This window comes from Chiroxiphia lanceolata, chromosome 1 (genome assembly GCF_009829145.1).
Source record: "Chiroxiphia lanceolata isolate bChiLan1 chromosome 1, bChiLan1.pri, whole genome shotgun sequence".
Taxonomy (NCBI): domain Eukaryota; kingdom Metazoa; phylum Chordata; class Aves; order Passeriformes; family Pipridae; genus Chiroxiphia; species Chiroxiphia lanceolata.
The window spans coordinates 116,263,961-116,277,969 of NC_045637.1; the positions used below are offsets into that span (position 1 = coordinate 116,263,961).

At 41.2% G+C, this 14,009-nt stretch overlaps 1 protein-coding gene across 7 annotated transcripts in view; it reads right to left on the reverse strand.

The window, feature by feature from the left end:
* RARB (retinoic acid receptor beta) overlaps window positions 1–14,009 on the reverse strand; it is a 328,318-nt gene that overhangs the window by 15,492 nt on the left and 298,817 nt on the right. For all 7 annotated transcript variants that reach the window (XM_032678229.1, XM_032678227.1, XM_032678258.1 and 4 more), the window contains one exon: window positions 5,841–6,001. In XM_032678229.1, the coding sequence (XP_032534120.1) occupies window positions 5,841–6,001 (161 nt within the window). The remainder of the gene's footprint in view (window positions 1–5,840; window positions 6,002–14,009) is intronic.

Genomic DNA, 14,009 nt, shown 5'->3' on the forward strand with positions numbered 1-14,009 from the left:
GGATCCCCTCCTAGTGCTGCCTTCACAAGACACCACCACCATCAGGTGCAAAGATGAAAGTCCTGACGGGCCCCCAGTGAGCCACCAGCCCAACATTCCCTCTAATTTGGAACAGGGCGGAGATTCAAGCCAGTAATATTTACATTATGCCCTAATTGCAAAAAATATATGCTAATCATACTGAACAGTTCAAAGCAGAATATGTGTTCTTTCCTGCTACCCCTCTTTTTAAGGGATAATAAATTAATTTCATCATTTCTATTTGAATTTTTATTTTGGGAACATCCTTATTTTGTTTTGGTTTTTTTTAAATGACAGAAGGAAAAATAGAAGAAAATGTCTTTATAATGCTAAACCTAAAGAATTGCCTTCAAAATGGTCCAAAACTAATGGGTTAACAGTCATTGTAATGCCCTTTGAAACATTTCTTTTGGCTACTGGAGTATGCATCCCTCAGATTTATTTTATTTCATCCTCAAGGACCTTGGTGAAATACAGTACATTGGAGGAAAAATAAGATCAAGATGTGCAGTCATTCAGGCTGTAATTAAATTTAATAGGCAGTTTATCCAGTTCATAGAAAGATGGCATAGCAGAGAGCTACACAAAGCAGAGCCTAAAGCAGGAAATCATTTTACAATAGGGTATCCATCTGGAAAAAAAGACGTTGCATGAAACCAGCAAGTGTGAACGAAATCTTCATCAGTATCATATGAGGTTACTTTATCATGCTGCAGTGCTGGAGATGGGAAGTTTGACGTGTCTTCTATTAAGAGTAATGCACAGCCATCTTAACAAATGTAAATCTAACTCACTATTATGCAAACTGAAGAGAAGGGGCAGTTAATAAAATATAAAATATAAAATTCAAAATAACCAGATGTTTTTTTATGCCGAGTGCCAGATCACTCAGCGTTGGAGCTAATGTGGTTTACACATTATCTTTGACATGCTACAAATGCAAAGAGTTTTAACATTCTATCTGTTAACAAACATCAATGCAAGTGTCACAGAAAAAAAATGAATTTTTAGCAACATTTCTCAATATCTAAACCCCAAAACTAACTAAAAATCAATGTAGAGGTTGAACAATAAAACACGGGGTTAAAACAATGCACAATAGAAACTCTGATTAAATTTGCCTGGGGATCTCCTCTATCCATGCTGTGAAAAAGATGCAGATGCTATGACTTTTCCTGAATATTTTACTGAAGAGGTTTTTTGGGTGTCTTTTCCAGGAGCAGTCTCGCATGTTTTTCAGGCCTATGCACCAGCGCACATATGGTGGAACAATACTGTAATACACCCTAGTGGCATCTTTATCAGTGGAAAAGCCCAACCTTGCTATGAAATCCAATTAAACAGCCATTTTTGCCACATAAATTGATCCCATTTTTTCCATCATTTTTGTTTTTTCATTGCAGGCTGCTCTATCTCCACATTAACGATACGGGATGAGGTACTCGTGGAAACATACACAGTAGCAGAATCCCTACTGTCTTTAAAATCCACTTTACAAAGGAAACAAGGCTCACAGGGGCACTCTGCCCTAATCAAGAACACTCTCGATGCCTCTTTAGTAAAAGCAGCAATGCACTCCAGCTCCAGTAAGTTCACTGAGGACCACAGCACATGTTTCCGCTCAGTCCCAGCATCGGGAGATATATCTATATAGAGATATATAGGTTTAGATATATATTCCTCTGCAATGGCACAGAACAATAGTCATGTAACTTTCAACCCCAGCACTTACAAAGGACCAAATGCTGCCAAGATATGAAACCTCCTCACTTCCAGCAACCCAGATGAACCCGCAGCAAGGGTCTGCAGAGCCAAAATTATTTTCTGTTTTATCCTCCCTGTATCACGAGGTTGGATGTAACACAGCTGTAGACTTACAAATAATACCAGTCTCAAGGGACAAGCACTGTAGTTACACTCAATTATACTATAAAGTATGACATCTCCAGAGAAATTACTATGGCACTCTCTCTTACCTGGATGACAGTAATAAAACAGATCTATTTATGATGGACTCTTGGAATCCGTTACATTTAAACAGCTTGCTGATTCTCACCATTGGCAGAACTATGCCTGTCGCTGCCCAACGAATGCAACTGTTAAATCAAATGACCCAGGGAATTTAATATGAGTGCTATTCTCCCATTATTTTAAGTAGACTTCTATTAACTATGCAAAGTATGGTAATTATTACAGATAGGGACACTTTTTCTTTTTAAAGAGCAGATGGATATAAAAAAACGTAATTGCAAATGCTTCTCCAAAACCATTTTTTAACAGGTAAAAATACATGGGGGGGAGGAGGGGGGGAGAGGAAATCACCACGTAACCTTTCCCTCTGGAAAACTCAGGCTGCAGTACTCAAGAACGAGAGGAGCCAGATACGCAAGCCAAACATCTGAATAGATTTTTTTTTTAATTGTATCTCTGTAAGGTCTTCTTTACTTCACACTCTTATACTTAAAATTCTTTGCTCATTTTAGCAACAAACAAAATCTTGTTTTAAAACAGCCTCACATAGCCAAAGGCACACAGAAGCCACGCTTGCAGAACAGTTTCTTCCATCCACCGTTTCTACCAGTACGCAAGTGCAAAGCTAATGAAATTCAAGGGAATACACATTGGTTCAATACACTCACTTCTCACCCCTCGCTTAGAGAATTAAATTAAAAACTCTAAGGTCATAAAAGCAATCTGTGTGCTCCTTAGTGTGAGAGTGCCATGCTTCATGACTGACAGCCTGCAGAACTGGGCATAAAAGCAGGACTGGTGGCAACTTTCTACCTGTACTAGATTGTTACTATCAAGAAAAGCAGAGTCGTATAGGTTTCTAGTTCCCCTTGGACTCAACATTTAGAAAAAGGGCTGTGTGCTCCTTTTTATTTGACTTCTGATCTGTATTTCAAGTGTCTCAGATTATTGCCAGAGTGCTGCCGTTTGATCAGCAGCTAGTGGTGTTGTCCAAGCACCAAAGCTGTGCTCGTCTGAGCAGCACACACACCTTCCACATTCCAGATTCTCCTATATCCTCAACTGCCGCAGAAAGGCTTCTTCTCCCTGCTCCTGGGCTGATGAGCAACTGGAGGTGAAGATAACCCTCAGTCCAGCCCCAGTGGTACTCTGTCCCTGCCACATCTGGGCAGAGACAGCATAAAAATGAATTAACATTGAATTCCTACCTAAAAAGCTGGAGTGGCCGCCAGAGCTTAGCTAGGTGAGAGATTTAAATGCCCTGCATTTCACACAGAGATTATCAGAATGCAGTAAGAAGACAGTATCTAGTACCACCTCTACTAGTTTTGATGTAACTTTTGAAGGAAGTTGCATCATTCTCAAAGATTCAATCTAAGCCAAAAATAACTCTTCCAGTGTAATTTTGTTATTGAAACTTGTGTGGCACCAAATCATGACGAAGCTGGAGGGATTTTGGCCACGTACAGCAGTCTACAGTTGTAGCCTTCCAACAGACCAATGTTAAAACGCGAAATCTCTTTCCTCGGGCTGTCTGATCTGGCCTGAGATATGAATGACCAATACCCAACCTCAGAGAGAGTGTGGTCAGGTCATGGCTACTTGTGCTCCATAGACAGACCAGATTCATCCGTTCATTACTGAGATCCAGGTGCTGTCAGTAAGGGCTCTGAAATTCCAACAGGGACACAGACTCACCATGGGGGTCACAGGGAACCTAAGGATGAATGCATCAGTGGTGGGCGTGATATGCAACAAGACCTGCTCCAATTTCATCCACTTGTATCATTTCAAGAGCTAAAATATTAATGATACTTAAGCATCCAATACCTAACACAAGCACAGAGGTGCCCAGGTTTATCTTTCATCCCTCCAGGACCTTTGGCAATTGCCAGTATGCAGTACCATCACATCAGCTGCAGTGCACTCTGCTAACTGAGAGAACATGTAAGCACATAACAACACATTCCTGCTGGAAAGTACACTGATAGGTTACTCTGGGATAACCAGGCCACTTGCAGGGCAGCCTGGGAGCAATAAACTCTGGCACACGTACCAGCCTGGTTACATGGCCCAGTTGCAGACATACGATCACATCTCCTACACAGCATAAACTCACTGTCTTAGAACTGGAAAGATTTTCATACTTAGAGGCACCCTTGGATTTGCAGGAGTGTGACAGCCTGTTTGGAAGATTGGGAAGATTCTTCACTCCAAGACAAGGATGCAACAGCACATGCAGAGAGGAGGGGTGGAGGGCATTAAGCCAGGAATTTCTTTGAAGACACACTGTGAGTCCCACTGTCTCCAGCTTTGCCTTCAGTTATGTCACCAGTTGGCTGCTTCCAAGCTTCCAGCCTCACACGCTGCACTAGTCCCTGTGGGTCTGCCTGTGCAATATTTACCAGCACGCCTACACTGACTGCTTTGACTACATCCCACCCAAGCAGGACGAGGACCAGAGAAGCATGCAGAGGACAGGCATCTTCTCCAGTGCCAACCAGTTTACATGGGTCTCATAATTAAATGTGAAAAATGTTTGTGAAAATACTTTCAGCAACATGAAAAATACACTTTTTTTTCTAACATCACACCACATGTGCTTGCTTTTCTTGCACTTAAATACAAAGTCTTACACTTAGACCTGAGAGTTTTGAGCCTTGCACTTTGTTTTGTAAATAGATGAGTATGCTACAAAACAGCATCCTGCTTGCTAAAAAAGTGAATATTGATGCCACACAGGGATTTGCCTACATCACTCTGAGAAATTTAATGTTTGTTTCAGTAGCAGAAAATTTACTCAAAGCCTCTGGGGCTTGGTTCCACATCTTCAGCTGGGGCTGGAGGGCAAGGACCATGGAGGCAGGTGTCTCCTTGCCCCAGGCATGCCACTCCTGAACTCCTGCTCTCGGCAATGAGAGAACATGCTTGACTACTTCAGAACCTTCTGCACATCCCTCTGAAACAGCCAGTGCTGCTGCAACCCACAGCAAGACCAGACCCAGCAAAGTCATTCCTCCACTGGTAAGGCTCTAAACATGACCTAGTAGATACTTTTTAGCATCTCTTTTATTACTGCATTTACAAATTTGACACTGAATTTTCTCTGAAATCAATAATTATCACTGAACTTCCCTGAACTTAGCAACATAGATACATATAGAAAAGAAATGGTTTCCCTGACTCATCTCCGGATTACTGAACTTCTTGATAGGGTGAGCTGATTTTTTGTTTCTAAAAGTAGCAGAAGTTTTTGCTGCTTTGTGGTATTTTGGTAGACTGAGAAAGGATGTGTAATTTTTGGGGTTGTCCTCTGCAGAGCCAGGAGTTGGACTCGATGATCCTTGTGGGTTCCTTCCAACTCAGGATATTCTTTGATTGTATGAACAAACTTCAAATGAGCAATTTGGAAACTGGTTTATACTTAGACATTTCATATTTTCCTTGACCTTGGTAGCTTTGGGACTATCACCAGTAATCCAGCAGCATTTAAGAACTCCCTACACCTGCAAAGTTGTAATCTGCTGACGCACGAGCAGAGATCACGTCTCTGGAAGCCAACAAATTTCTAATGAATGATGGAATGTAATTGACTCATGGACTCCAAGCTCGTCATTTGGCTGGATTAATCCTTCAGTCAGTCTCTCATGATAGCGCTAAGTAAAGCTTACAGTTAAGTCCAATTTCTCCTCCCCAGCATGCGCTTGCACACATATCTGTGTTTTTTCATGACTAAAGAGGTGTGAGGAGTGCATCTACTACTGCATCTATTTAGAATGCCTGAAGCTTCCAAAACTCACATAAATTCCAGGCATATTCAGAATGTGCGTGACTCAAACCATACTCACTGTAGTGTATTTTCCCAGCTGGCAGAGTGAGGGGAAGGTTTCCTGGTGAGCTTTCCGGATCTTCTCAGTGAGATCATCCAACTCTGCTGTCATTTCATAGTTTTCTGTGGACTCCTGCTTTGAAGGTTCCTTCTTCTTTTTGTTTCTATCATTTCTGACAGCTGTAGAAAAAGCAGAGATACAGATCACATGGGGTTATTCAGATCAACCCATGCTGCTTTTGCTGCTCTATTTCAAAACACTGCAAGATGCTTTTATATTAGACATGAATTATTTTAAGTGAAGATAAAAATGTTATATGCAGAGAGAGCAGTAATGCAAGCTTAGTTATTTAAGAATAATTTAACAATTAAATGTAACAGGTAACGATGAAACCAAACTTGCACCAGTGTTTGTTTTGGAGGTACCATCACACTCCCACAGTACCTAACTTTCAAGGAAGTCTACGTGTCTCAGTAACTTTGCGAGGTGGGATTTTTTTCACTGAATCAGTACAGCTGTGCATGGTGAACAGTGAAGTTCTCTGTAGTGATGCATTTGGTATTTCATTGGATGTGAACAACACTAAAAAAAGACCACAACTGTCTTTCTTCTTAAATATCTCAGTATGGAAGACAACAAACCCCCATACTAATACAAGCTCCACCAAGCAAAAGTTACTTAAAAGGAAAGTTAAATGCGAAAACAGTAAATGAAAGAAGATGAAACACGTTAAACTCAAGCTCTGAAGATCAAAGGAGAAGCACAAACACTTGAAAGAGTAAAAATGGCAGTGAAGCTATCTAAAGTTGCTTGCCATCTGCTTCTGCACTCAGATCAGCCTTCTACCTTCCCCCGGCCGTGGGGGATTACTGGAAATATGCATCGTGCAGCACTCGTGCTGTAATTGATTTCCCACATATTTGTGTTTTGTAATAAAATATGACAGCTGCTCCATCACCATGCTACTCTTTGTTCTTTTAATGAAAATAGCTTAATTTTACAAAATGTGCCCAAGAGATAAGCCTATGTCCACAGTATTGCCAGTAATTGTGAATTTTATCAAGAGACTTGTTGTTAGCTAGAGCTAACATCTTAAGTGTAACCAGATGCATAAGGCTTTACAACAAAGCCAAGCAAAATCAATCCCTCTCCCCAGAGACCCCATGTCAATATTAAACACCCTGAAGACTAAATGTTACTGGATAAATAAAACCAATCCTAACATTATTAGTGTTCAAAACCTCATGATATTTAAAACAAGGCCCTAAACTCAGAGGGTGTGGCTGGTGGGTTTTGGCACATGTGAGGGTAGTCAGGGATTTTTGGATGGCCAAAGATCTGCTGATTCTTATTTGTACTGTCCTGCCCCAGAAAGTGTATCTATCTGTGCTGCAGGGAGGGAAGCACAGAGCCATCTCCATGCCAGCTCTTTTCCCCCATGGGTTCCCCAGGCCCATCTCCACATCTTCTGTGGTTGCTTCCTACATGCAACAGAGTGAACCACAAATCATCAGAAGGAGCAGACAAAATAGTGGGCTGGGAAAGCATCAGAGTCAGGGGCATCTACAGAAATAACATATTGTATGTAACAGAAAACAAGGATTAGATGTGATGAATATTGTTTCTCCTTCATGAGGCCATTAGGCACATACTCCATGCAATCTACAGCTCTGGTTTTCTCACTAAAGGTTTGACTTTGCAACCGAGAGACCTCTGACCCAGATCATTCACATATTTTAGGGATAATCTTGACTTTAACTGTGTGACAAACCTGCACTGAAGTCAGTCATGTGCTTGGCTGGATCAGGGCTTGGATGTTGAGCACCCCACTGGATTAAAGCCTAACCCTGAACACCAGGAATTTTGGTGTTCAGAGAACACAGATCCAAAGGAGGCCAGGAAGGGTGGATTGAAAAGGCATCTTCTCGTGAAAGTTCAATGCTAGCAGTGTAGTCAGGTTTAGAGGAGTAGACTGGATCTCCCCTGCTTCCTTTTACAAATATTTTCCAAAAGCCAGTGCCCTGATTTGTTTGCTGGATCCCAGATCAGAGAACAAGCATGGTATTTTGCATTGTAAAAACATCCGAGACCAACAGGTACATCTCAAGTGCTGCAAACTGCCACTGCACTTCAGAAGCAAATCCTAATCACTGCTGTACTTGGGAGATAAAAGAGCTCCTTGGAAAATTCTGTAAACTCCTACACAACTGCAAAGAGCAATAAGCCTTCGTCATAAAGCCCCATTTACTTATAGCTCTACAAGCTGAGTGACAAATTTGCCAAACAGGTGGCCCCAGCAGCTACTTCCCTCAACAGCTTTGAACTCCTCATGGAAGATCAATGCATTATTTAGGCCAGGCTTCGAAGCAGGTGCCAAGAGCTCCCACAGACTAGGAGATAACTCTGGCAGGAACCGTGCCATGTTCCTGTGCTGCCCCAGCACTGCTCCCTCTGCAGCTGTACCTGAAGTCCCATCCCCTCCAAAGGCCAACAGAGGGGAACTCTGCTGGTCAACCCTCATCAGCAAATTGACCCAGCTCCGTCCTCTTTCTTTTTGGATGCAAATCATTAAAGGGTACGAAGGAGAGAAGTAACACACCCTGAACACTAAGAACAGGTTTTGTTCATCATTAACTTTCTCATACGATTCTGATAGCTTTTATAATAATTATAAACCCTGAATAACATTTATCTTCTTGCTTTATTCACTAAGACTGCATTAGACATAGTAGTGTTTCTATATTCCCTGTAAGAAAATGTAATAACGTGCACCCAGGCTCCAAAAATACAAAGAATTTTGATAACACTGAACTATTAAGCAGATTTAGCTACAAGTACAATTCAACTCAAAAAAGAGAAAAATATTAAGACAACACTATGTTTAAAAGAGTTAAATAAAAACACAAACACACACACATTTACCCTGTAAATTTAAAAACCATCACTGCTCTGGGAACAGGAACTGTCACACCGCATGTGGGAAGGATTTTGGATTACAGCTTATGCTTATATTACATAAGTCACACCTTTTTGTATCTTGATCTTTACATGCATATGATCACATCAATCCCTGATGAAATTCCACTGCCTTTTAATGATGATACGCCAGTGATGAATCTGTGTCACAGTTAATGCTATCATAGAAAACTCAGGTTATGAATTTCATTACTTGTGCACTAAATTCTGACTTGATGGCTGCATTATTTAGGAGCCCCCAACAGGGGACAGTATGTAAGCTCTCTTGCCCTGAGAGAAATTCTGGAAGTTAAAAAACCTTACACAAACAAATAAAGTGGTGGCATGGAGAAAGAGAATGAAAAAAGATGTATCTTGATACGTGAGGAAGCCAGGTCTCAACGCTGCTTGGACAGCTGAGCAACACATACCCACACCTGAGCACGTCTGCTCCGATCCATCTTCATGTGACAGCTTCCCTGTCCCCTCAACACACATGCTAGAACTTGCACTTCCACACCCAGAAACCTCCAGGCAGTAGCAGCAGGGTTTGCAGGCTGGAGAAGGCACTTTTGGCTGCCTTAGGTTTAAGGACCAGCCTCTACCTTCAAATGTCCAACCCCCTAACCTGATGGTAGAGAGGCAGAACATCATCTCTTGTCCCATTCAATCTGTTCTCCTCAGCCCAGGTTTGCCATGTTTTTCTGAGCCTCAGATACACTTTCCTTCTTCTGCTTGAAGAGATGGGCTTCAAAACAAAAGTTGCAGGAAGGATGCACCTGTTTTTCAAGGAAAGCAGAGTCTGCTGTAGATGAAACTAAGTATAGGAAAGACACAAATGTCTTCCCTCTGAGAACCTGGTGCTCTCATTTAGTAACCATGTAGCAATTCTCCTGCTTGAGCAGGATCATTTCAAGCATGTCATAATGCAGGGAATCGGCCAGTCTTAAATGCAAGCCCCTCAGGTCCACCAAACTTAGCTACTGCTTGGCCTAAGAAAGTCTGGGATCCGGCTCAAGAGGTTTAGACAGTTTCTAGATAATCAAGTAAAATCATGGAATAGCCAGTGTTTGTACACTCCTTTCTCAAAGGTGGCACAAACATTTCCAAGGGAGAAGAACCTGCTGCTTGCAATGCAATTTTTCCAATTACTTGCATACCCTGTGTTTCCCGAGATGCCCAGAAGATAGACAGACAGAACCTTTCATATATTATAATGATTAATCAGCTATAAACTCATGACTTGAAATGCTACCACTGCAGTTTTGCCTCTCTGAGATCTCCGTGACCTTTGAAGAGCTCTGTGTACTAGTTAACTAGTTTTGTTCCTGTAGCAACAACTACTAGTGCTTCCAGTTAGTTCACATTCCTGTAAAACCACACTTCTCTTGTCCCCAAATATTTTGGAAGTTACTCGTTAAGCTAACAAACCTCAAAAGCACCATAAAGCACACAGAGCAAGTCAGTAATTGCACAGCGCTGGGCGCAAGGTAGGTTTGCAGAAAGACTCCTTTTGTTTGCAAACCCCCATGAGAAGAGAAATGGGAGGTGAACTGAGGCAGGAACGCTGCAGACCTGCCAGTTCTCCCTTCTGGGCAGAGGTTTGCTCTCCCGCCTGCCCTCCTGCCCCTTGGGAAGCCCATCTGTCCCTTACCGAACACCAGGCAGCCTTGGCAGGCAAATGGTGCCACACGTGGCAGTGGGGCCAAAGCTCAGCACTGCAGCTGGGGATTCCAGGAGCACCAAGCTCTTTGCTAGGGTGGAAACCCACAAGCCTTGCAAGGCTCCTTCACACTCTGGCTTCTCCAATTCCAGAAGTGGTTGCTTAAAAATTTCTAATTCTGCACAAGTTAGCAGCTGTGGACAATTTCAGTCAAATATGCATAACGCTTACCTATTGCCAGTGCCAAGTTTGCTCCATCAGGATCAATGCCCCACATACACCATGCATTACTCTTCAATAAACTGCGCTAGCGGTACTGAATGGCAGTCCATAAGGATATCTTTCCCAACAGTTACCTTGGTAAACCTCAAAACAAGGGAGACTTAGCAATCCTGATACTGCTCTGCTGCTGAACGAGGCTCTCTGACCCCATGGTCAAAGCCAGCACGCAGTTCGGCATCCCAGGCAGCTCCCAAGCCCAGGAGTTGACAGAAGTAGGCATAGAAATGGGAAAATTCGAGGAGGTTGATTTTCCCATCTCCAGTGTAAGTAAAGGAACAAAATAACCACCTTGAAAGCCACACAAGAATGCTTGACAAACAGACAGCCATCAAATCAGAACACTGAGACTCCCGTCTACACGTTAACAGCAGTGCCATCGCAAGCCAAACATATTAAAATATGCAGAACACCAGGTAGTTATAAATAGACTGATTTTCCTACGTCGTGATTTCCAGATGAAATAATGTTTTCTTTTAGGCAAAACAGCTCAGTATTAAAAAAACCCAGGAAACTATTTTAAAACAAATTCCCATGCCAAAACTGGGCTTTGACGTGTGGAGAACGATTGAAGGCAAAGCACATTTCAAACGCAAACCTCTCCTTTCTAATGGACAAAGCCAATAGCAAGAACACAGTTGCACAAGGGGCTTACAAAACCAAAACACATTGAAACCTGCATACTTTGTAGCTGATTTAGAGAAATCAACCATGTCAGCTGTTGGGTAACATTTGCCACGAGAAAACATCTCAAATTAAGTGAGATACTATCTCTCTACAGACACATATCAAAATTAACAGGGAGCACAGAGAAACAATCATGGAAGACATTTCATAAGCACCTGGCACGCTATCATTTTTCCCCAGGCACCGAGCGAGCACATACATTACAGAATTCAAGCCCCCCCCGGGTTTCCTATTGAGAAATAACATTCAGCTATGGCAAACCTGCCCCGGCCCATGCGCCAGGAACCTCAGTTCAACCACAGGGGAACACACCACAAATCCAGAGGACATCGTCCTGTCAGCTGCCTTCACGTACACTGGCCCTTCCAGCCACTGGTGGTATTTTTTTTCTTTTTTTTTTTTTGAGGAAGGTGAATCTGAACTCTGCCTTGCAGCTTTGTATTATTCATTACATAATTGCTATGTTTTATTAGAAATATGATCTATTATAACCTTGAATACGGTAACTTAAATGACATTGAAAATTAGATTATTCTGATTATTAGAGAAGTGAGAAAGGTACTAAACATTTGTAAGGCTGATAATCAATCAGTGTACCCATCTGAGTGCAATAAAAATCAATCAGGAGCTACTGTGTTTAAATCTAATTTTTTAAGCATGACATTTTCTTCTGAGTTTCTTTTTTAAATGTCACCCTCTTCTACAACAGTGATTGATTCTATCCCCAGGGACAGTTAACTCCAACTGTTTTATTCATTGCACTGAGCTCTTGGATCCACAGTCTTTTCTAAATATCAAATTAATGACAACAATAATATTTTCATCAAAATGTGAAATTCAGAAATAGGCATTCATGGAATCAAAGCAGCAAGAAGCATGGTAGTGTATTTAAATTGCTTCAAATACCAGGGACCTTTCAACCAGCAAGCAGTGTACTTTATTAAACACAGAAAATGGCAGAATTCTGTGTCCCTCCAGTTCTCTTCTTTCCCCCCATAAAGGAGAAGGCCAAGAATTTGCTTGTTTAAAACATAATTCATCTAGAAATGTTTCAGAAGTGAACAATGAATCACTGGCTATAGGGAGGCTGTGAGTAATTACCTATGCCTTCAAAATAACCTTATTAGGCTATTGTAAGTATAGGGGAGACCTTTGATACCCATAGCCTAAGGGCCTCTATTTTTCCATTCATGCACAGGGGATTTATATGGTTATATCCTATTATAACTGACGAAAGCAACACATCTCCCATTTATGTATGAGGATAACTGCGGGGTTAATATATCAAGAACTGAGTTATAAGAACAGGTTTCATTATATGAATGAATGATACAAATGGATGCTCTACAGCTTTATTTAACTGGCATGAAACTTGATCTGTGGTTTCAAGGATTCCCATCAGACCGAAAATTTTATTTTTGACATGAAATTTGGCACCTGCTATTGTCACATTCCTGAAATATTGGTAAAGGGAATGAGCAAAAAAAGGAGTTTCTAGCCCCTTGAAGAAAAACACTACCAACTGAAATCAGACTTAGGACCAAAACTGGAAAGCTAATGCACAACAACAGGCTGAGAAAAATATCCCTTGAAAATAGATGAAAGGTATGCCTTTGGTATTCTTTTATCTATTTATTTTAAATTATTAATTATACTGTTTCACTTTTTTTTTATTATTATTAAGACATCCAGAAGCCAAAAAGAGCAGCTAGCATACTTGAGATATCTAGAACTGCCAATCCAAGACCCAAAACCACTGCTGAAGGAAAACAAATGTTTCTACAGATTTGGCTTGAATGTTGCAGGACAGGACGAAAAAAAACAACCCAAACACCGAAAGCCCTTAACCTGTTTCCAAGTGTATAAATATACCACTAATGCCGACCTTTATATTGACTATAGTATTTCAGGACTGGTTCAAGTTCTGAAGAATATGCCAAACACAGTAATAACTGCTCAAAGAATAAAAATCAGGACTCCAGAAATACAAACGGAAACCTCCCCGAACAGGTTCTAAGAACAAATGAGAAAAGAAGAAGTTGCAAAAACAGAAATATAGCAAACAAGTGGAACAAAACCAGAAGAAAATGTGTTTTGCAGTATGTAAGTGTGGGCAGGCAGAGGAGAGAGCACAAGGAGCAGCTGAGTCAGAGCCAGGATGTATAGGGCAGAGCATCTATACCATGAAATGAAATGAAAGCAGACTCCTTGGTATCCCTTACCATCTCTCTACATACTGCAACCAAAGTAGGTGGAAAGATGCGATTATACCTTTAATGATAAACTGTTTAAATAGCATTTGCCCTGTGATTTCCATTTTCAAAGTGCTTTAATATCATCAACTAATTGACAGCGTGAAACAGGATAATCCACACTCTCTTAGCAGCTGATGTTTAAAGAGCTATTGAAGGTTGTTAGCATTAACAATTGCAGGCAGAATAAATAACTAATATTCCCATGAAGACCCACCAACATACCTGCAATGGAAATAGCCTAGCCATACTCATTGACTCGGATAAAATTTACTCACTGATAGATTTCTATCTGTATTTCACATAAGCAACACCTCAAGTTACTTAATATAGTCAGAAATTCCCATATGT